Consider the following 25,150-nt stretch of genomic DNA (forward strand, 5'->3'; position numbering starts at 1 on the left):
TGACCCCGACGATAAAACATTAACAATATCGTAGCGTGTAAAGCCCCCTTAGTGTTTTCTAGAGATATATTTTAAAATTATTTATTTTAAACCAAGCACTAGCATATCATTAATACCCCTAATCCTAAAAAAGAAAAAACAGGGACAACAACCCAAAATGGCAAAAGTTACCTCTTTTTTCCGTAGTTTTAGCTGCTCCAGAAATCTTGTATGTTCACGCTCTTGCTCAATGCGAATGCGTTTCGCCTCATCTTTTCTGCGTGTAGCATGCTCCTGCTCCATTCGCTCAATCTGCTGTTTTTGCTGCCGCTCCAGTAACTCCAGCTCTGTGTCATAGAACTTTTTCTTTGCCTTAAAAAAAAAAAAAATCCAGGGATTACTTTGCAGCTGATGAGGACCTATAGGGTTAAGGTTTACTGAACTTCCATTTATCTTCCAACTTTTGCCTCCCCCCCAACCCCACCCCACCACACCCCACCCCCTCCCTCTTCAATCCACCCTTCCCGCCTTGTCATTGTACGTCTTAATTGTGTGTCGCCTTTGTTGTTGTTATACTTGTCACAGTTCACTGATTATAACACTTATATTTGTTCTGTATGCTCATTATGATTAATGTGCTATTTGGATGCATTTGTAATGCACACGTCTGTTATTACTAAACTTTAATAAAAATGTAAAATTAAAAAAGTAAATCCAAATTCATCCCAGTAGTTAGGATAGAGAAAAACAATTTTCCTTTATTTACACTCAAAAGTATTTTAAACCAATGTAATTACAAATATTGCAAAGCAAAAACATTGTAAAAGATATGTATGTAGAAATATAAAAGCACTGCCTCTACACGTACACTTAAAGAGGACTGGTCACCAGGTTGCACAGGGGCCGGACTGTACACAAGGTCTTCTCATCCCTATCTGTGATCCCTCTGCACCACTGCCTGCCTCCGGTCTGTAAATGGAAATCTCAGCAGTGACCTGTCATTCACAAACCGGAGGCAGGCGGATAGACTGGGGAATCATAGACAGGGAGGAGAAGACCCTGTGCACAGTCCGGCCCCTGTGCACCGGAAGCTAATTAGCAGAAAACTTCACTTCGTGATTAATGAAGAACCACAAAGCGGATTTCTTCACCAAATGTATCAAGTTAATTAGTATTACAGCATTACATTTACTTAATATTACAAAATTGTGCTGACAGCTTCACTTTAATGACTATGTCAGGCAACCATTCACACATTGCAGTTGCCACGATTAACGATCACTGTGCGGCCAGCTCCTGGCACTCCCAACAGACAATTGAATTTGCAGAGGGAGGTTCTCTCTGGCCAAACATCTGCACTACAGCTTTCAGATGCATGATCACTGACTTACCAAAACCTTATGCATGGCAAATCATATTTTGTATTATTATTTTCAAAGTACACTCCATGAGCAGGCAGCAGTTAATAGTAAAATATATTGGACCAATTAAATGTGGTTTCAAAACCTGTAGAGGGTTGGGGATCTCTTAAGAAAATAGAAATGGATATTTGTGAGGGGGTTAATTGTTCTTACATTCATCTCCTGTTCAAAGCGACGCAACATTTGGTCCTGCTGCATCACATGCTTCGTGTTTAGCAGGGCCTGGTTCCTGTGCTCTTCTTTCTGCATTAATCTTAATTCACGAAGCTCCTGACGCCTGAGATTCAGGGGAAAAAAACAAGCTGCAATTAAACTTGTTATATTACAGTTTATTTTAGATTTACAGATCTGAATAGTTTGCAGTCTATGCTAGGGCTACAACTTTCAGTTGCTGCAACCACCTTGGATAATGACAAAGAGGTAGTCCATAGGTTGAATGGTACAAACTAACCAATAAAATCCAAATGGGCTACACCATAGCCAATTAGTTATACACATGTTTGGTGAAATCTCCCGTTAATATCTAAATGTGTGGATGATTAAAATCTGCAGGTCACACAATTGTTTAATACCTCAAAAAGCGCATCTCTTCATCCTTCTTATCATCATCTCCGATTATCTTTGAGGTGGTAACACTAACTTCCACACCGTCAACTACGTATCGTCTGGTGCGTTTCAAGGTCTTATTGTGAAGACGGGACTCCTACAACAAGGCAAATACACCAAATTTTACAGCCTTTATAACAAAAAAAATTGATTGGGAACAAAATAGCTTATATACAAATACAATTTTCTGAGAAAATGTTTAACAACCTGTAGAGGGCAATGTTACATCTAAGAAACGACAAGACAAGTTCTTTTTCTAGTTCATGTAAAAAATGAAAAACTGAAATCTCGTAATTATGGAAAACGCAGACATTTCTTCTCGCGACCAGAGAGTCTCTGGCTCTGAAGGACATGTCCCCTCCAGCATTACACAGGCAGCTCATTAACTGGAATGAGTAGTGTGTAATGCCTAAATTTCACTTGAGATGGCACGGTGCGGAAATTGAATATTTACTGCCAGACTTTCACAGAATATAACATATTGCTAGAGAGTCAAGCATGGGGACACTGTAATCACCATATTGTGAATAAACTCAGTCAGGATTGTCCGGATTGAAAGAACCCTTCAAGACACCCTCAGTTTATGGAGTTAGAAGGAGCAAAATTGCTGAGAAATATATGGAGCAATTTCAGAGAAGAGCTACCAGGATGGTGAGCGGACTGCCAACTATGTCCTATGAGAAACTGTTAAGGAATCTGGGAATGTTTAGCTTACAAAAAAAGGCTAAGGGGAGACTTAATACTCGCACTTCTTTGGTCCGGCATCCACATTGGTACTCCATGGGGTACAGACCAGGACCGTGTGAAACTTTTCCAGCTGGCATTCAACTAAGGTGTACAATATTTGCAAGGATCACCCAGGATGTCGTCATACGAATGTTCACACAGCCCTGGTCCAGCTACCAGAGTACAAAAGTCAATGTCAGACCAGGATAGCGTAAATCTCTTTACGCAGCTGTAGTAAATAGGTTTTAGACTTGGGATTTCCTTAGGACGGCTTAGTAAGCGATGAGAAATACGTATTAACATTAACCCTGAGAAACTAAATGCTGCTGTGATGTAGATTTGTCTGATACACAAATGTTCTCTACATAGAGCATGTACACATTCCTGAATTCTTCTTGCCAGCGTCATCTGTTAATGATCACACACTGTTTGTCAAGCAAAGGAGAGGTAACATTTCAGGAATGGGGCAGGTTGGTGGACATGTTCCAGGACGTGGAAGTGAGCAGACACATGCCAGCAGTCTAGATGAATCATTCACAATATAACAATTGCGTAAATAAAAAAAAGCTCAGTTAATCCATCAGTTTTGTTTGAGGGGTTATACGGGTGTCAGCATTCATAGCACTGCTACATTTGAAGCAGAGAAAACTGATTTTATCACAACTGTTACACCTAGTAAACTAATTAATGTATCAAATATATCAAAGGAATCAGGGTCTCTCGCGTCATGCTTCTCTCAGATGACTTAGCAAAAAACCTGGTCAGCGATTCCCTTTAATAGGTAGCTTTATTGTTCACAATGTACACACGTTTTGACCATGAATTAGGGGTTTCATTGACGAAGTCCAAAATCAAGAGTCATCACACAAAGTTGCAATTTAACTCTTCGCTGCATTCCTACAAGACACTCTGAAAGAGAATTTCTAACTCCAGCAATATCTGGTCAACTATTCGCAAAGCGTTCTATAGAGTTTCTTCATTTACACCTGGTTTTTCTTGGGTAATATTAGGCGATTACTAGGTGTGGTAGGTTGACGCTGGCCAACTCTTTTTCCTTCAATTTCTCCCTATTTTGCGTTGAGGTTCATACCATCTACAACCATTGCCATGTAAGTCTGAGGAAACACTATCGGGTCAAAAATGTGTTCACACCAATTCGTGAATAAAGTGGTTCTTGGTTGTTACACTTGGTATCAAAACACCATCAAATAAGAGTGGATCTCCCTATAGGTGTATACCTGGGAAAACTCCTGGGATAAATGTATCCATAAGCCTCTATTCACCAGACTGTGAACTAGAAAATGTATATGGGTAAACCTTTTGTTTGTGTGTTTTCTGGGTAGAATTCAGGGTTGCAAACTTGCAATTTTTATTTTTTTTCTGGACAGCTTAAAAAGAAAAAAAAAAAAAAATCAAAGGACAGAATTTTTTTTTACCGACTCTTTGGAAAACGGTGAAAAAAATAAAAATAATACTATAAGTGATCCAAGTCTATAGCCCATAATTCTGATAAAGACATCAGCTGCATTTACTGTAAACTGATGATAATTACAGTCAAGATAAGTGTAAAAAAAAAAATTTAAGCTGAAAAAACTAAGACTCTTTTTCCCCCAGACAAGGCCTATTTTTATCGACTGTCCTGGAATTTCTGGATGGTTGACAACCCAGGGAAAAAAAAAAAAAAAAAATCACAATATACCACTAATTAATGCTACAAAAGCTGTAAAAATACGTCCTGATGGTTCATTAGGAGAAAGTTTAATTTGGAATTAGTGGGTGGGTAGCTGCAGATAAGTCTCAGATTGCCATGTGTGAGCCCAAGCAGTAATGGCTGAGCTACCATTCTTGAGCCATGAATCACTACACCATATAGAAAACAGGTTTAGTAAATATCAGGGAAAGGTCTCCTGTTTAAAAGTGGAGTGCATATTGCAAAGCGAGGTTGGGTGGGGGGAGCTTTCTGGGGGAATTTCTAATCTGGTAAAACCCCTTAAACCAGCCCTAGGTATGAGGATCGTTATTCATCAACCAACTTATTTTAGGACTTATGATACTTCAAATTTGGTTTTGCTCTTTAGTGGTAAATGTAATTTTAATATTACTAAATTAGCCCTCTACCGTGATTTTCCACTATTTTTATTTATTTTTTTATTGGACTTGACTTTTTTCCTTCACTTTTTAAAGAGAGACAACTTAATTTTTACATCCATATAGCCATGTGAAGGCTTGTTTTTTGTGGGACATGTACATTTGAATGACACCATTTAATGCACTGGAAAGAGGGGGAAATAAATCAAAGTATGTTGGAGATACCAAACATGTTTTTTGTAATAAATATATTTCTAATGGGTGGAAAAAAAAAGTGATTTTTATATTTTTCCATATTTAAAAAAAAATAAAAAAATATAATATAATATATATATATACATTATATACATATATATATATACACATATATACAAATACATACACACACACATATATATACATATACACTTTTTTATATCTATATATATATATATATATATATATATATATCTATATATCTATATCTATATATATATATATATATATCTATATCTATCTATATATATATATATATATATATATATATATATATATATAACTATATCTATATATATTAATAATTTTACTTTATTTTTTAGACCCTTTAGGGAACTTTAACTGTTATTGCTTATACTATAGAAATGCAATAGCATAGTATTGCTGTATAGTGAGAAAGGTTCTCCTATGGAGTCCACCCTCAGCATGGGTTTTATAGGAGGGCCAAGATGGTAGCGACAGGGGCTTTAGCAGGCGCCCGACTACTATTAGAATCCATTAAAGCACAATGTTAGGCCCCCTTCACACGTTATTGAAAATCCCGGACGATTTTCACGGACGTGTCAAAGGTGCGTATTGCCCTCCATGTGCCGTGTTTATGGCACACGTGTGTTCTCCTTGTGTTATCCGTGATAACACACGGAGATTGGGAACTTTCTGCTCACCTGTCCCTGGCGTTGCTGTCCATGGTGCTGATCTACGGTCTCCAGCACTGCCGACTCCCCGCTGCTGCTGCTTCCGGCCCGCAGTGGAGTGAATATGCAATGAACATAATGAGCGGGGGTCGGAACAAGTGACAGCAGCAACAGAGACAGCAGCGCTGAAGAAGCTGAGTATAGAAATTCTTTTTTTTTTTTTCACAGACACGTGTTTTCTCCGGTGCGTGTCACACGGTGTCATCCGTGCGTCAGTGTGCGGTCCATGTGCCACCCGCGATGCCAGAGAAAAACGGACATGTCTATGTGTGGAGCACACAGGCACACGTATGCTCCACACGTACACACGGTCCAAGGCAAAACATGCACGTGTGCGCAGACCCATTGATTTTAATGGGTCTACGTGTGCCCGTGTCTCCGGCACGTGAGGAAACGGACTAAACACGTACCGGAGACACGGACGTGTGAAGGAGCCTTAGAGTGTGTGTGGGGAGCTGGTGGAAGGCGGCTACAACATGCACTAGCGTTTCCACTACTTAAATACTGCTGTCAAAGATTGACAGCAGCATTTAAGTGGATTAACTACAGTGATCTGAGTGTGCTTTAGACTTTGTTGTTACATGGCAGATGACAGCCATGTATTACAGCTGTGTTCTGCCCAGTAGGGAGTGGTGGACTCAGTTCCTGAGCCCTCTACATCCATCCGGATCTGTACTTTTACATTTTCGGTCAGGAAGTCTTTGAAGAGATATCCCAAACCTTAGCAGTTATTGCCTTTCCGAACATTAGGTGATAAATTGTGGGTTAGTGTGGGTTCGACTACCAAGACCACCTCTAATTTCAAGAACGGGGATCTGAAAAGCTCTGTTAGAATGGAACAGTACCTGCTCAACAAAGCCCCAATATTTTTCTATTTGAAGTGTTGGAAAGAGCCCAGTGAAGCGTACATCTCAGCAGGGCATTTCAGAATTCTGTGCGGAGGACAATTATACACTCAATCTGGAAATAACCTTTTAAGTAAATCTTTACTACACCCCAAGAACAATTTTTGAAATAAGGCAAATGAAAGATATTTCTTTAGATACAAACAATTTACCATGAGAAAGATCATTTATCTGTACATGTATGTCCTTTTCCCTACAAAAGCCCTATGGAGATCCATAAAAAGGCTTGGTCTGGTTGGGTGTGGAATAAATGAAGTCCAATACCAGCACATGATGATATTAAAAGGTTATTTGGCTGGGCTGAGGCGGTCATAAAAGCATAGGGTGTATAATGCCATAGACATACTTGTGACGTTGGAAAGAAATAAATATTCAAGCACACATGGATACAGTATTTGGGCATCCAATAGTCTATAATGACCCCTTGTAGTAAAATTCCAGAATGATCGGAGTATAGACCTTCGTTCCTTAAAATAAACTTAATATGCATTTTGTTGTGAAACACAGAATATTGGCATTTGATGAGAGATAGAGATTGCAGAATATGAACATTTTAGAATGATAGAAAGCGACTTACCCTAATTGACAGAGAACCAGTCTCTTTATTAATGGAGAGATCAGCAGACAAGTTGATACTGAGGTCCATGCTGTCGGAAGCAGAGTTGCTGCCAGAATCAGAATCCCTTTTGGATCGATTACTGAAGAAACGGGAAGGAGAGTCAAAGCTTCCATTGGGAATCAGTTCTGCAGCCAGACGATCATACTGACTGCTCTTTGGTCTGTGGCCATTTGAAACAGATGACCCGTGATCTTTTCCCCTGTCCAGATTGTGACTCTCAGGTGTTTCAACATTCCTTATTTCAGGGGGCAGTAATGGGTTAACAATAATGATGTCAGGTTTCAGTTGTTCTTCACCATTGAGGCTCTGTACCATGTTCTCAGAAGACGTTACACTATCAGGTTTGCTGCTTATAGTGCTGTCTGGGCTTTGGCCATCTAACTGGTCTTTATGAGGTTTTAGACCATTGCTGGTGGGCTTTCCCTTTTGCACATCAAATGAGTACTGGCTGGCATTCTTTGCAGGTGGCTAATATGAAGAAAATTGAACATGTAAGATTAGAAACATAGTACCGTGTTTCCCCGAAAGTAAAACAGTGTCTTACATTCTTTTTACCCCCAAAAGTCCCACTATGTCTTACTTTCGGGGTATGTCTTATATTGGAAAATATCCCACAGCAATTGCAGCAAGTCTCCATGCAATGTACCGTATGGGGACTTGCCGCGATTGCTGCACATGAGGGCACTGAGGCTGCGTGTTTTTGTATGTTGTCCGTGGTCCTGATGGACCACGGACAACATTACTGCAACATTTCTCGGTGGCCGAGCGTTCGGCTGAGCACCCGACCGCTGGCATGTGACAGCTCTCAGCTGCACGCTCAGCCGCCAGCATGTCAGGACACTCAGCTGAGCGCTCGGCCGCCGGCGTGTCAGGGCGCTCGACCGCCGGCATGTGACGGCTCTCAGCTGAGCGCTCGGCCGCCGGCATGTCAGGGTGCTCAGCTGGGCGCTCGGCCGGTACTGTAAAGAAGAAAAAAAAAAACACTTTCCGTTTACTATGTCTTACTTTCGGGGTATGTCTTACATTAGCCGACCCCCCTAAAACGTCTTACTATCGGGGGTGTCTTACTATCGGGGAAACACTGTATATTTACCACAGATGAGGAAAACAGCATTTAAAGGGGGGGGTTCCCACAAAAAGTACATTTTAAATCAACAGATCTTAGAAAAAAAAAAATAAAGTTCTACAATTGAATGTCTGACCGTACAGGGACATGGTCTGATCATACCTCATCTCCTAGGCTGGGAAGGATACAAAACTGAATATAACAGCATGGGATCGCAGCCGATTTAACTCATAGAAATAAACAGATGTGATCCTGTAATGTCTGTATACCCTTGTACGTTCTCCCCTGCCCAGGAGATGTGATATGATCAGTCCATGTCTCTGTACGGTCAGACTCTGCCATTACACAGTACATAACAGGGACACATATATAAGATTATCTTTTAAACACAAACATTGTACAACCTTTTTTTATTTCAACATCTATTGTTGATTAAAAGGGAACCTGTCACCAGATTTTTCATGTGTGAACTAAGACTACCACCTTCAGCAGCAACTGTACTGGAATCCATAAAGGTGTATATTATCCCCCAAGTGTCCCAGTATACCTCCCAAAAAATCTTTTTATGTTCTCCCGCGCTGAATGTAATGCCGGATGGTCCGGTTCCTATGGGCATTCTTGGTGTGGCATCTATCCCTCCTCTCAGCCGTTGATTGCCATCCTTTTCCCTTTGATGGACACCTCCTGCGTCATCCACATAGTAAGGGGAAATCTCACGCCTGCTCATACATCGCCAATTCGCGCATGTGCACTTTGCTTTGCACTACGGCGGGCAGAACCTAAAACATAACTGTACGTGGGCAAGCCGGCAAGGTGTCAGATTTCTTCCAGCTATGTGGATGATTGTATCCGGGCTAAATCTCACGATTGCGCAGACACATCGCTGGCTAGCACATGCACACTTATGTTTTAGGCCCAGACTGCAGCAGGGCAGATAATGCGCGATTCGGGAATTTGTATGCGCAGGTGCGAGATTTCGCCTGGCTATGTGGATGATGCAGGAAGCATCATCCACGTCAAAGGAAAAGAACACCAATCAGCTAAGGAGAGGAAAGTCAGACTCCGCTGTAAGAATACCCATTGGACTGGACTCTCCAGATTTACATACAGTGCGTGAGAATATAAAATGGTTTTGGGCGTTTAAAGGGGGAGTTAGGGGATAATATACACCTTTATGGAACGCAGCATAGGCACTGCTGAATGTAGTAGTCTTAGTTCGTACATGAAAAATCTGGTGACAGGTCCCCTTCAAAATCTACCTTGCACGTGGAAAAACCCCATTTAAGTAAAAATATTTTTAAAAGTGCAACAAAGACTTTCAGAGAAGAACTGTGACTTACAGACAGTGGATCTGGCGACTCCTCTTCCTCCAGCTCTCCATTCTCTTCTATTTCATCTAGTACTTCAGCTTTCGCCTCTGCCACAAGATCCCGCAAAATTCTGTTGTTAAGCCCTTTGGTCACAAATGGATGCTGGGCACACCAAAACAAGGAAGATTGGGTATAAAATATGGTATTCATTAAGATATACAACTGACAAAGGATATAGTTCCTAAGCTACATACCCTAATTTTCTTTTTTTACATATATATATTTTAACTTTCTAATTACTAATTTTTTGTGTAAGATTTTTCATGCCCCAAAACCAAGCTTTAAAAAAATAAAAATAAAAAGGTGTCAGTCCAGCTTAAAAACTCATTAAAATTTGTATTAATCAGTCATAATTACATCCATGTAATACTGTATAGAGTAAGTGTATTAAGATACTGATCGATTGCCGACTTGCCAGGTTTGCAGTGTCGCCCGTTCCTCTTCTAACCAATGAAACCTGAAGACAGACTGACGGGGTCACAAAGTTTTTGTATGGACCAGAAGTCTCTGTTTTGGGTACACTCACATTTGCGTATAAAAAAAAAAAAAAAACTGGTCTCATTCCTAAGTGGAGTGAGTGAAATCCGTTTGGTATTCTGTATGTCATGAGAGTGCTATGCGAGTGTGTTTTTTTTCTTTTCTCACCTATCATCCATAACATTTTTTTCTCTGTAGCTACCATATTTTTCGGACTATAAGACACACTGGACCATAAGACACACCTGGTTTTAGAGGAGAAAAATAAGAAACTAAAATTTTAAAGCAAACAATGTGGTCATGACACACTTATGGGGCGAGGATCTGCTGCTGACACTTATGGGGGGTAATGTCCCCAAATTCTCTACTAAGGTACTCCATCCTGGTAATGATCCTCCTGCCTTGTATATACAGTATATGTCCCTCATCCTGGTATAGCCCCCATCCTGCTATATACAGTCATCCTGGCATATGGCAGCATCCTGCTATATACTGGCATATGACCGCATCCTGCTATATAACCCATCCTGGCATATGGCCCCATCCTGCTATATACCCCCATCCTGCTCATATTATACCCTCATCCTGCTCATAATATACCCCCATCTTGCTCCTAAAATACCCTTAGCCTGCTATATACCCCCATCTTGCTCATAATATACCCCCATCCTGATACATGGTCCGCATCCTGTGGCACATAAAAAAAAAAAACCAAACACATTCATACTCCCCTTACCTCACTCCTTGCAGCATCGCTCCTCCCTCCGTCTGTGTCAGCAGCAGCGCCGCTACCTGTGTGGAGCCGGCCACAATCCCTGCAGCATCGCGATGTCCTCCTGTCTGTGTCGGCAGCTGTGTGTGGACACGTGCGCACAGCGATGACGTCATCGCTGTGCGCACCGCTAGTCTCCACACAGCCGCCACCGACACAGACAGGAGGACATCGCGGTGCTGCAGAGATCGTGGCCGGATGAGAGATTATGGGCGGGATGATGGGTGTGCATATTAAATGAGCGGGTCCATGTGGTGACGGCAGGCTGCTGCAACCTGCTCGTGCCGCCGATGACCCGCTCCACCGCAGCCCTACATTCAGACTATAAAACGCACACCCCCCACTTTCCCCCAACATTTGGGGGAAAAAAAGTGCGTGTTATAGTCCGAAAAATATGGTATTATTCTAAAATCATTTACAGGACCATTTACAGTGTCCTATACTACAGAATGTTAATGTACCCATAAAAAAATAGGATGATTTGTGTGCCATCTGCGTGGTTTTATTTATTTTTTTCTTGCACTGATAGACTTGCATTGGCAAGTGTCGTCTGATATACGTGGACAATTGCAGCATGCTGAGATGTTGTTCTGTGACGCCCTGGCAAAACCAGGTAGTCACGAATAGGTCCCTGCATAACACCTTCCCTCATTAGGAAACACACAGCCAACCATTAAACCCTGGTCACCCCCCTTAGGGAAAGATAGACACACGACTGGGTGTGACCAGGCGGTTGGGACACACCCACCCAGGGATCCAGACAGCCCGGGGGCGGGAAAGTCAGTTCAGTCGAGTCTTAGAGTACAAGGACAGAGGACAGAGGAGTGTTGTAGGGTTGTAGCCCGCCAGTACCGACACCGGGAACCGACCCGGAAACTGTAGCACAAAGGGGGGGTACTCTGACCCTGAAGCCAGAAACAAGTGGAACTGGTTAATTAACTGATTGAGGCCAGGACTAGAGGTCCTGTCCCACCCAAAGTCCCTCATAGAAGACAACAGCCCACAGATTAGGGATAAGAGGTCACCGCCAAGGCCCATAGATCCCACGGGCCAGCGAATGCGGGCACGGCTCCTTAGGCTACATCCAGCCGGGAGTGGACTCCTACGTTTCAAACTGGGAAGTCTTTTCTACGTAAACAGTGCAGGAAAAGGAGAGAGACCACAAGCCGGGTGGGGGATCCCGAACGCAACCGGCCACGGCACTGGCCACCACCACCTTGGTTTACCAGAGACTTGTGTGTTTTTCTCACAGTGAGTACACCAGCACCCTCTGCGGTCATCATTCCCCCTGCACCAGAGCCATCAGGTCCCGGGGCCACCATCTCTACCCACGGAGGGGTTAACATCTTCCTGCACAACATCTCCCCCGGGTGCCCCGTAACAGCAGCAGTGGTGTCCCACCTCACCACACACCGTGGGTGGCGTCACGAACCTATTACGGCCTAGCCCGTACATCTACGTCCCCCATTTTATTCGGCGTGTCCGCGAGAACCCCGGGTCAGGAGACCCTCGAGTCACCACCCCTGAAGGGCCGGATCCGAGCAGCGGCGGCACAGTTCCTCGGGAAGATTACAGATGAGGAAAAAAAACAAAATTAAAGATCAGAACTGCCTCATTGAATAACATTGGTCTGAGTGCAATGGCACTCGTCCATTTTACATGCATGTGAGAGTGAACCGTTTTGTTGAGAAAGCAGCACCAGCAAACGATGGCTAAGTTGGCAGCACTGCAAAGCGGTCACGTGGGCTACACTGGAAAACCGGAAAAGATGACAACCGGCAAGTAGTTTAGTATATTTATACTACATTACAATGATAATTATAACAGATTATGAAATAAAAATTACAAAGAGACTTCATTAAAAGGGTAACCTTACTTTCAAGTAACCTTTCAGAATACACTGTCCTGTATGTGTATATCAGAAATAATACTATATCTGGCTATTATATGACTTGTATCCTGCATTCTTATCAGTTCTCCTTTGCATGATCTCTTAATTTGAAATCCACTGGGAGCTGGAGGAAGGAGCCTAGTTGCTTACACAGCACATCACACAAAGATGGATTCCTGCTCTCAATTCATTTTTTATTTCAACAGCAACATGGAGGTTATTATGTAACAGTGCAGAGCTGTCAGGGTGTGAATCAGTTCTGGGATGAGGTAAAAGACTGGTTAGAAAGTTCACTATGATCTTTCTATATTTCCCTCTCCTCAATCCTATCTTATAACTATCTCTTCAGAAGATGAGCGTGAAGAGGGAGGTGAGCAGCTAATTGCTGTATAGAAAATCAATGGACGGGAGAGAGCAGACTGGTATGTTAAGAGTTAATTCCGCTACAGACATGTAACTATTGCACAATTTAGGCCTTAGTCTGGGTAGGCACTCGATGTGGGCTCCATGGAAAACAAGCTGTATGCTCACATAACAGGAGAATGACAGTAGATAGAAAAAAGTCAATTGCAAACTTGCTTATTTTCAAGCTGTCCAATTAAAATAATTTATGAACACTCCTTAAATTGTTTATGGGACAGAGACCCACGCAACACATTCAGTTTCACATAAGGAGTGAATGGAGCGGTAGTGCACATGCGTGGTCACTTTTTTGTTACAGTAGGGTGTTTTAGAGCTCCATTCCGGATACAAGTGAGGTTCCTGCATATATACCTTAATCTAGGGAATAACTCATTACAATAGGTCAATGTCTGATTTTCACGATAGCAATTATACAGCAGCAACTTTATAAATACCTAGCACAAACCTACTATTTAGAGAATGCTATAGTACAAGATTGTTTTATAGTCACATGTAAAGAAAAGATCAATGCTATTGGCAGCAATGCAAGACACATATGAAAATGTTCATGGTAAAACCGGTAAAACACTTTCAACAATCAAGGTAAATGTACACTGTATGCAGAATTATTAGGCAAGTTGTATTTTAGAGGATTTTTTTTATTATTGATCAACAACCATGTTCTCAATCAACCCAAAAGACTCAAATATCAAAGTTTAATATTTTTGGAAGTTGGAGTGGGTTTTTTTAGATTTGGCTATCTTAGGAGGATATGTGTATGTGCATGTAACTATTACTGTACAGAATTATTAGGCAACTTAATAAAAACCAAATATATTCCCATCTCACTTGTTTATTTTCACCAGGTAAACCAATACAACTGCACAAAATTTAGAAAAACACTTCTGATGTGCAAAAACAAAACCCACACAAATTAGTTATCAATATAGCCACCTTTCTTTATGATTACACTTAGCAGCCTACCATCCATATATTCTGTCAGTGGCTTGAACTGTTTACGATCAACATTGCGGGCAGCAGCCACCACAGCCTCCCAGACACTGTTCCGAGAGGTGTACTGTTTTCCCTCCCTGTAGATCTTACATTTTATGAGGGACCACAGGTTCTCGATGGGGTTTAGATCAAGTGAACAATAGGGCCATGTCATTATTTTTTCATCTTTTAGACCTTTACTGCCCAGCTACGAGGTGGAGTAGTTGGATGCATGTGATGGAGCATTGTCCTGCATGAAAATCATGTTTTTCTTTAACGATACTGGCTTCTTTCTGTACCACTGCTTGAAGAAGTTGTCTTCCAGAAACTGGCAGTAGGTCTGGGAGTTGAGCTTCACTCCATCCTCAACCCGAAAAGGTCTCACAAATTCATCTTTGATGATACCAGCCCATACCAGTACCCCACCTCCACCTTGCTGTTGAGTTGGAGTGGAGCTCTCTGCCCTTTACTGATCCAGCCTCTGGCCCATCCATGTGGCCCAATCAAGAGTCACCCTCATTTCAGCAGTCCATAAAACCTTTGAAAAATCAGTCTTAAGATATTTCTTGGCCCAGTCTTGACGTTTTATCTTCTGTTTCTTGTTCAAAGATGTCAGTTTTTCAGCCTTTCTTGCCTTGTCCAGGTCCCCGAGTATGGCACACCTTGTGCTTTTTGATACTCCAGTAACATTGCAGCTCGTAAATATGGCTAAACTGGTGGCAAATGGCATCTTGGCAGCTTCACGCTTGATTTTCCTCAATTCATAAGCAGTTATTTTGCGCCTTTTGTTGCCCAACACGCTTCTTGCGACCCTGTTGGCTATTTTCAATGAATCGCTTGATTGTTCGATGATCACGCTTCAAAAGTTTGGCAATTTCAAGACTGCTGCATCCCTCTGCAAGACATCTCACAATTTTGAACTTTTCACAGCCCGTCAAATCTCTCTTCTGACCCATTTTGTCAAAGGAAAGGAAGTTGCCTAATAATTAAGCACACGGTAAGTTTTTTAACTGCATGAGAGGACACAAACTAGCTAGGGACCCCAACATAGAGAAATACTTTGGCGTAGTGTTGGGGCTCTGTTGCATTGATCAATTCAATAGCTAAATTTCTCTTTATTCATATGTTCATGGCAGTAATGCAGATTCCATTTTTCATATTTTCATTCTTACATATAGCTATTGGATTTTTCAAGTCAGTATTCACACAGCAGTTTCTGCTTTTCATATATTCCCCTTACATAGTCACTGGTGTGCATACCTTATCTCCATATAGTGTAGATTTTTTAGGTTTTTGCACCCAGTTCAGACTCAGAATGTAGTTCCAGACGTTATTTCTTGATTGATCTCACAATTTTGGACTTTTCACAGCCCGTCAAGTCTCTCTTCTGACCCATTTTGCCAAAGGAAAAGAAGTTGCCTAATAATTAAGCACACCTTATGTAGGGTGTTGATGTCATTACACTACACCCCTCCTCATTACAGAGATTCACATCACCTGATTTACTTAATTGGTAGTTGGCTCTCAAGCCTATACAGCTTGGAATAGGACATGTATAAAAAGTATCATCTGATCAAAATACTCATTTGGTTAATAATTCTGAACAGGTTGTATAAAGAACAGCAACGAGCAAAAATATTTGCAAAACAGAGTAATCTTCTTGATAATACTCATTGTTAGTAGGAGCTTGGCTCACCTCCAGGAGCTGCACGGGGCTCGGCCTGGTCTCTGGATTCTTATCGAGAGCCTTTTTCAGGAAGTCCCGGAACTCCTGAGACCTTTCAATAACACAACAGTTGATGTCATTACAAATACAATATGACAGGAACACGTAGGACAAAAACATGAAGGATTTATTTTTTTCAGTTACTCATTTTCCTAGCAAATTTGGCAGCTGTTCCGATCAACACTGTTGAAATCAGTGTCTTGAAAGTGCGGACAAGCATCCAAACACCAATTGTCTAAATTTATAAACGGAAGCATCAAATATGTTTTTAGGAAAGGCCTGTGCAGCTCTAAGAAGACACATGGTTAGATATGTGGAAAACTTTGTTTTTAAGCACTGGAGTCCCATTTCTATGGAGATATTATGCTACAAAGCCCTGGTATTTTTCTGACCAGCAACAAATATTAATAGGAAGCAGATTTCTAAAGAACCTAAAAAAATATATGTTCCAAACAATAAAAAAATAAAATGCCTGGAATGTCTTTAATGTATCAAGTATGCGAACGGGAATAACACTGGCATGGTCATAAGCTAAAGTCAGAGAACTTACCACTTGGACGGGGAAGACAGAGTGGGTGGCTCTGATTTGGCAATTTTCAGAAGCACCCGCATAGGGTTAAGTTCATGATGTGGTGGCTCAATTTGAGCCATTTCAATCAGCGTTATTCCTAAAGACCAAATGTCAGCTTTGTAGTCGTATGGAGCGTCTTTCATAGTCTCACACATCACCACTTCAGGGGCCATCCTGGGAACAGAAGAGGAAATGTTTAGAAGAACAAGACAATTCTCACTTTCCTCACTACTTGTGTATAGACCCTCATGTGTTAGAGGCAGTGAAAAGGGGAATTGCTGTGAAAATGGGAAATATGTTGATGAAAAACATTCCTCTTACATCTGGATATCAACATGCTTTAATACACTGTGTGACATTCAACATTCCTGTCTTAGAGCTGAAGTCACTAGCAACTCGTAACATTTGCCTCTTAAAGTTCTTCCGCTCTTCTTCCCGAGTTGAATCTAATATTACAGATCAGTCATTCACTTCAAAATCGATTTTTGTGGCACTACCAAGCACAATCCATTGCCTGGAGTAATGCGAATTCTGGAAAAAATTAAGACCCCTTTCTTTGCTCTCCGACAACCCTTTAAGCGGTGTTCTGGGTTGAATAAACATAGCACTGTCCAGGGATATTAAGAAAAGCATCCAATGAAATAGTCATTTCATCAAAACCTGAAGTGGATGGTGCACTTTAAATAAGGCTCTTCATTCTAAGCACACTTTTACTCTTATACCAAGATAGTTCTCGGCTTACATCAGCGCTACATAAGGAAAACATTTAGCAGCAATATAAGCATACCCTTGTAGAGGCCACAAAAGCGGCAATATATACTGTACCATCAGCCTGTGATTGCTAATGAGACCATAAACCATCTATGCAGGTTTAAACACAGCATAAAAATATATATAATTTTTTTTATACAGTATTAAACACACTTATTTTTTTATCAAATTTCATTCAAATGTACAGTTTATTTAGCTAATCAGGTCTTAAAATTATTCATTGTTTAAGAAAATATTACTACAATTCTTCAGAACCTTTGAGAATCTGGGATGTTTGAATTTATCCTAAAATCACACACACAAAAATAATCTTTCAAAACATCCTTTTTTGACAATTTTGACTATGACATACCAGCCAGCCCTCTGTACAGGCCTGTATGTTCTATCACCATGCACACAGTGATATGGAATATGGGACAACTTACCAGTATGGTGTGCCAATGAAGGAGTCTCTCCTTTGCAAGGTTTTTGAATTTTTTGCCGAGACCCCAAAATCCGCTGTAAGGAACAAGAAAAATGTGAGGCTGGCAAAAAAAAAAAATTGATCTATTATTAAAGCTTATACAATATAGACAACATCTGTTTGATTAAGGTTTATGTCACACCATAGAGAGGGGGGTTCTCATCTTAGGTCCATATCTATGAAACAACGCTTCAACACAGAGCTAGTCTGTACAAACAGATCCTGATCTAATGGACTTAAAGGAGTATTCCACTGCTAATGTGACCCTCATTCAGTTGTCCTAACTATTCCTAACAAACACTTTGCTAATATACTACTGCTACCTTCCCTGCTCCTGTAAGCTGATCTTTCTGCGTCACAAATATGCCTTTATTGACATCTTGCCTTGATCCTTCCATTTTGGACAACGGAATCTAAAACTGAGCAGGGCACGTCACTGGTGGGGTTGCTTTTCTGTGAGTGACAGCAGTCTGAGCACACATGTCCAGATCACACTTCACTCCTCTCAGTCTGCTTTACAGTCTGATGGTTTCATGTGACAAGCACTGCAATGTGCAGATCATTTGATAGTATATCACACTGCATGATCTGAACATCGCAGCGCTTGTTACATTAAAGCACAACACCTATAGTAGGCTGCGAGGAGAGTGAAGTGTGATCTGGGCATGCGCGCCCAGACTGCTGTTACCCACAGAGAGGCAGCCCCACCCCACCAGTGATGTGCCCTGCTCAGTTTGTCCAATTCCATTGTCCTGACTGGAACAATCACAACCAGATCAACAAAGGAATATAGGAGCCGCAGAGAGATCAGGTTACAGGAGCAGAGTAGGTGTAAGAAGTAAACTACAAAACTGTTCGTTAGGAATAGTTAGGACAAATGAAAGAGGGACAAACTAGCAGTGGAAAACCTCTTTAAGATGCTCATCTTATTGGCAGCTATATAATGCCTCATTTCGCTTGCATAAGCTACTCCAAAGGAAATGCCATGCCAAACTATGGTTCCTCGTAGTGAAACTGGCTGTTTTCAGTCTTTTGATGAGAGCAAGCAGCTAATCATATTGTTGTCGCAACCTGAAATGAGGCATTGACATACCAAGGGACAAGTGGACTATTGGATTACTAAACAATAATGATGAGCAATCGTGCTCGCCACTGCGCGATACTCGATTGAGCATTGTGATGCTCAGGTATGCTTTGTACTCAGCTGAGTATCGCGGGCGCTCAGATGCGTTGTTCATGAATGATCTGATAAAACCGGCTCGCTTCAGTGAATGATGCGGGCACACACCCCAGTGAGAGCCACTTGCAATCTCTGAATGGCTCTCACTGGGGGTTAAAACAACATTTTCAGATGCATTGTGTAAAAATAAAAAAAATAAATAAAAAATGCCCTCCCTACACCAGAAATGCTCTGTTTATTGCTGTGTCAGTATGCGGAGAGCATGACTGCCCAATAATTTGACTTCCATTATACTTGTTACACGAGTTGAACCAGAGCATCCAACCTGCTCGAGTCGAGTAACGAGCACTGGAGCATCGTACTGTTCACGCATTACTTAACAGCAATGCAGATTAGGCCTCTTTCACACATCATTATTTTCCATCAGTCACAACCCGTTTTGTGACTGATGTGACGGATTGTGATAAAACGGATGTGACATCCCTGAAAAATAAAAAAAAAAAAAAAAAAAAAAAAAAAAGAAGGAGCAGTCGTAGCACTTTGGTTTTCAATACAAAGGTTATTTGGTATTGAAAACCTATAACCTATATAACTCAATCGAGAGAACGTGATAGAGAGATAAAGAAAGAAAGAAGAAAAAAAAAAAAGAAGAGTAATAGAAAATTATATTTTCAGCATTTTATAACTCCATTCGTATTGGCATCAAAGCTTCGCTCTACAACGGCTGGAACCATGACAGCAATATTTTTTCAAATATGGAGATACTGAGTAAACATGTTTAATGCAATCTGGCAGGCCTATGGTTGAGGGCAGTACTTTGAATACATTTGGTTATTTTTCTTAACGATGCTGAAGACTACACAACTTTTGCTGTCAAAAATACAGGAAACCACAGTGGCCCAAGCCTACAAATTGGGGAACTATGGACTATGTTAGCACAGTACTGCAGAGAAAGGGAAAAACAAAGAATACAAAAATGAAAGCCGAAGATCATTCGCACCGGCTTGGCTTCGTTTCAACTAAAATTTTAAAACCATGTCTAATCTCGAAAAATCTAAAAGATCTTAACTATTTCCTTTTAACTGTAGATATTACTTTAGCACAAATGACGTTTACCAATGCTCTATGGCAATACATTATGATTTTAGAGGATACCATTTCACAGGCAGTAGAAGCAACGTTACAGCTAACAGACAAATTGTACTATTGCACAGTTATCTCAGATGGTTTTGACCACAAAGGCCTTAGTCCAACAACTTGGATTGTTTTAATTCACAACAGTTCAGCTTCCGTGAGTCCCCATCAGCTGACTCGACAGTTTACAGTTAGTTTCAGCAGAAGTGAGCTGCTAAATCACTACATGTTCCCATATATAAATAACAACTGTGGCGCAAACCAAACTGGACAACCACAACTGCCTCGATGGTGTCTGGGGGAGATCTGACATGCTACACTCAATGTAGGATTAAAAAAAGGATATATCCATTCCTAGTTCTGTCCATCATTCGTTCTACAGAACAGCTGTAGCCAGGAGTATAACAGTACACGCTCCAATGGCAACATCACAACACAGTCAAAGTCTGATCCAGAACTTCTACAAGTGCTGATTTTGCACAAACAGTGACAAATCTACAATTTTCATGGCTTTTATAACAGTTTTCATTAAAATGGAATTTTAGTTCTAACTTTTAATGAAAGGGTTGGAATGCCTCTGGAATGTGAAAAAAATAATGCATACTTCCCTCCTGGACGGGCACCACTTTGATTACTGTGCCCCTGACAATCTTGTGACACTGTTTATGTTACCTGAGCACATACTGTAGCTATATCACAGGTACAAAAAGAGCAGGACACCTGGTGTATTTTCTAATGTATCATAAATCCTGAAGGTTGTTTTAGGGTGCAGGGAAGTGGAAATATAGAAATATAACAAGAAATTTGGGTATTGTATATTTTTATTCCTTAATAAGTTTTCTTAAGAAAATGGGAAATCTGATCATTTCTATCCACTCATGGCAGGAAGCCATTCTTGCGAAACACACGTCGAGGGAGGCAGGATCCTGGTCACTTATGTCCTCCTGTTGCAGGTCTACATACATATTGGGTATTGTATGTTTTTTCATTTCACTGTTTCTGAATTACCAGTTCTTTGCTTTATTTTTAGGTTATTTTGGTAGTTTTAAAAGGTTTACCATCAGATGGTTTTCCTTTTCATTGTGGTTTAGTTAAAATTTTTTGGTTCCTTATTTAAATGATTGACCTCTGAGATTTTTCCACTGCAGTTTAATTACACGCAAATTATGATTTTATATTTTCTAAAGAAAACAGATTAAGAATTACAAATATATAATACCCAAATTTCTTTATTTCAATATTTACAACCTAATACTATATTGAAGATTTATAATAGAATAAACCATAAAATACACCAAGTGTCCTGCTTTTTTGTTTTCTCTTCCTCGTACCTGTGATATATACATGTGTTGTAATATGCATTTTATGCATGATGAAATTCTGAAATAAATTTAAGCTTTTAATATATGGGCTTGCGTTTTGTTGCTTTTCTTGGGGTACCTTTTTGCTACTGATGTTTATTAGCCTCATGCAATAAATGTAGCGGACAGGGCCCCATCTTATAATGTTGGTTCACTTGGTTGTCTATATAAATACATTATATACTTGTTTTTTAATGGTGCATTGTCTATGTTTACTTTTCAACAATACAATACAATTATGGATTAGTATGTGCATTATCTCTTTTTTCTTATGGCAGTTGTGATATGGGCAGCATGGTACATCTCTGGCTGTTGCAACAAGACTGATGAAATGTGCAAGAATGGCACTATTAATGTTTTTATAAGAATATTGTGCCTTTGAAAACATACTACCCTGTTACACTACAAAACTATCTCCTGTATGCAGGCCCGGACTGACCATAGGGCAATTCTGGCAAATGCCAGATGGGCCGGTCCCTGTAGTGAGCCGCTGTATCTGCAGTCACCACCGCGCTCCTCAGCAGTGTGTGTATGGCCGGCACACTAGCTGCAGCAGGAGCAGGAGGCAGCGTGCTGTGCCGACCCTGCTGTGTGACAGTGTGCCTGGCATGCACACACTGCTGAGGAGTGCGGCGGAGGAGGTGGCTTCCTCCTTCCTATTCAAATGTATTTGCGTCTTTCAGATAAGGTAAATACATTTGAATAGTGCGCCGGGACTGGGCCCCACCCCCGACGTGCAGCAACGTGATGAGATCAGTACCTTGCTGACGTCATCACAGTGCTGCGGGCGCCACGCTGGATACATCAGGCAGCGGTAAGCGCTCCATGGAGGAGCCGAAGGTACAGGTTTAATTAATAGGGATGAGTGGGGAGGGTTTGAGGGCACATAACTGGGAACATTTGTGAAGGAACACAGCTTTATGACAGGCAGAGGGTGAGTACTGTATTCCGAGGGAGAGGGGGGGGGGGGGGGCAGGAGTGTGTAGTGATGGGGTAGTGTAATTTGTGTGTAGGGGGTGATGGGGGGGTGCATTGTATTGTGTGTGGGGGAAGGGGGTAATGGAGGGTGCATTGTATTGTGTGTGGGGGGAGGGGTAACGGGGGTGCAGTGTGTGTGTGCGCGTGGGGAGAGGTAATGGAGGGTGCATTGTAGTGTGTGTGTGTGTGTGTGTGTGTGTGTGTGTGTGTGTGTGTATGTGTGGAGAGGGGTAATGGAGGGCGCATTGTATTGTGTGTGGGGGAGGGGTAATGGAGGGTGCATTGTATTGTGTGTGGGGGAGGGGTAATGGAGGGTGCATTGTATTGTGTGTGTGTGGGGGAGGGGTAATGGAGGGTGCATTGTATTGTGTGTGTGTAGGGGTAATGGGGGTGCTTTGTATTGTAGTGAAGGGGTAGTGGGGGTGCATTGTATTGTGTGTGTGCGCACAAAAGAGCAGTTTGGGGGTAATATATAAATAAATAATGAAGGGGCAATATGGGGGATATTATGAAGAGAGGCAGTGTGGGGGTATATTGTAAAGAGAGCAGTGTGGAGGGGACATTATGGAGAGAAGCTGTGTATGGGGACATTATGGAAAGAGGCAGTGTGGGGGTATATTAAGGAGAGAGGCAGTGTGGGAGGTATTTTGGATAAAAGCAGTGTGGGGGTATATTTTGTTAAGTAAGCACACCGATTATTTATTCAGGGGCATAGCATGGGAGATATTTATATTTATGGGGCAGTATAATGATACTTTTATTTTTTAAAGGTGCTGTGTGGGGAAGTGATGCTGAAGAATAAGAATGGAGGGCTTCAGAAACTAGCGGTGGGCACGAAACCTCACCATGACGTCTGTACTGCATGGAGACAAAAGGGATGGGAACGACTGAGAAGAGGTCATCTATAAAAGGTACCTGGATGTAAATGATTATTTGTGATATTGCCTGCATCGGTATCAGTATTGTGGTTCCTGTATGGTCGGCAGCCTGATAACAACAACTCCCAGCATCTGCTTACCATTGTTAAGGACAAGCTGGGAGTTGTAGATTCCGGCATCTTCCGAGCCTTCCCATTGATTTGCATTGTAAAATACAGAGCGTTCTCCAAGTGGCAAACACCAGAAGAATGAATCTTTGAATCACTTGGTGCTATTAGAAACCTGAAGTGGGTAAAAGATGCTCAAAAGCCTGAACCTGTGCACAGCGAGGAGATGCAGATGGTCATTCCAGTATTTTTCATAGTAGTTTCCATGGTGGGCTCTGCCCCCAAAAAATGGCATTGCACATTCCCTAAGTGGTATGTGTCCAAAATTATCACCAGTGACAACAACAGCTTCCCTGATCACCTATCTGTAGAATAGGTCATCAATATTAGTTCAGGGGGGGGGGATCTGATTTTGTATCCCTGCCCATCAGCTATATGACCGCAGCATTATATGGAGAGCAGCATCCTCTTCATTATCTGCGAGATCCAGCTCTGTAGGAAAATAGCGGCTTCACCAGGTCCTGCAATAAATAGGACTGAGCTGTAATACTGGACGCAGCCGTGACTACATGTTATATGGTCGTGTTACACAACCTACAAGTGCACAAAGATATTACATATTCACCACGCGAAAAGTGGGCCTGTGCACCACCAAATGCCAGGGCTGAATGCGAGTCCCAGTCCGGCCCTGCCTGTATGTGATGAATTGTCCAGACGCTAACCAGTGCTACACAGGATAGGACATTAGTCAAAGTTTAATGGCTGGTGTTGTCTCCAATACAATCTTTTGGCAGTCACTGTGCGACGGCACAAAGCTAAGGCCGGCAGTAAATCTCATTCAAGAACCACTTATGTATTCTAGTATTTTATGTTAAAATGTCACATTGAACAATATGCATGTAAAAGGGGTATTTTCAAGTTGACCCTTGAGCAGCACACAAGTCTGCCAACTTCTTAGTTTCTTTATTTCCTTGTTTCTGACACGGTGGGAACTTATCTGAGTGACAGCTCTGGTGAATAGTAGAACTGTAGAATTAGTAAAACTAGAAAGCTCAGCACAAGCTCTGCTAGAATACATTCCACCATGAATTTAGCACTGCGGGCTAGTGATTTATAACTATATCTTCAGCTGATGAGACAGCTAACGCTTATATAAAAATAAGTGCGTATAAAGAGCTGACTGGTAATGAGTTAACTTTTCCTGGAATCTAACTACTGGAAACTCTTGCCCATGGTTCGGAGGCAAACCTCCATGGGAACCGGCTGTACGCTATAAGAGATAAAAGCTCTCAGTGCAGGAGAATGACAGCAGATAGAAAAATCAAGTCAATTGCAAACTTGCTTATGCTTTCTAGCTCATTAAAACAATTTAACAACTTGAGAGTACCCTTTATGGTTGTTAACAAAATTAAAGTTAATATACATGCATATATAAAAAGCATTGTATCTTTTGAAAATATATCAAAAGAAGAAACGTTTCCCAGGATAATTAAATGCCACAAAAGAGTTATAGGAGTCTTGCAGTAATTTGTTTTGATAAAAGGGACACTGAATACGTAGGTGTCGTAATCCGTTCCAGAGCAGAAAAAAAAAAAAAAAAAGAATGTGACAAATTAGAGATAACTGCGAAGAAAAATAAAACCATATTCTTCACAAGTTCTTTTTGACAATTTGTTTTAAAATACCAGTGTCATGGCAGAATGCCCAATCTTCACT

General features: G+C 41.3%; 1 protein-coding gene across 1 annotated transcript in view; it reads right to left on the minus strand.

The window, feature by feature from the left end:
• The window catches only part of STK10 (serine/threonine kinase 10), a 166,607-nt gene that overhangs the window by 17,910 nt on the left and 123,547 nt on the right, over window positions 1-25,150 (minus strand). Inside the window, exons 5-12 of the mRNA XM_075344623.1 lie at window positions 17,759-17,831; window positions 16,542-16,736; window positions 15,962-16,043; window positions 9,701-9,832; window positions 7,253-7,762; window positions 1,973-2,103; window positions 1,554-1,677; window positions 172-351 (exon numbers count right to left, since the gene is read on the minus strand). Coding sequence (XP_075200738.1) covers window positions 172-351; window positions 1,554-1,677; window positions 1,973-2,103; window positions 7,253-7,762; window positions 9,701-9,832; window positions 15,962-16,043; window positions 16,542-16,736; window positions 17,759-17,831 — 1,427 coding nt within the window. The remainder of the gene's footprint in view (window positions 1-171; window positions 352-1,553; window positions 1,678-1,972; window positions 2,104-7,252; window positions 7,763-9,700; window positions 9,833-15,961; window positions 16,044-16,541; window positions 16,737-17,758; window positions 17,832-25,150) is intronic.

Source organism: Anomaloglossus baeobatrachus, chromosome 4 (genome assembly GCF_048569485.1).
Source record: "Anomaloglossus baeobatrachus isolate aAnoBae1 chromosome 4, aAnoBae1.hap1, whole genome shotgun sequence".
Lineage (NCBI taxonomy): Eukaryota > Metazoa > Chordata > Amphibia > Anura > Aromobatidae > Anomaloglossus > Anomaloglossus baeobatrachus.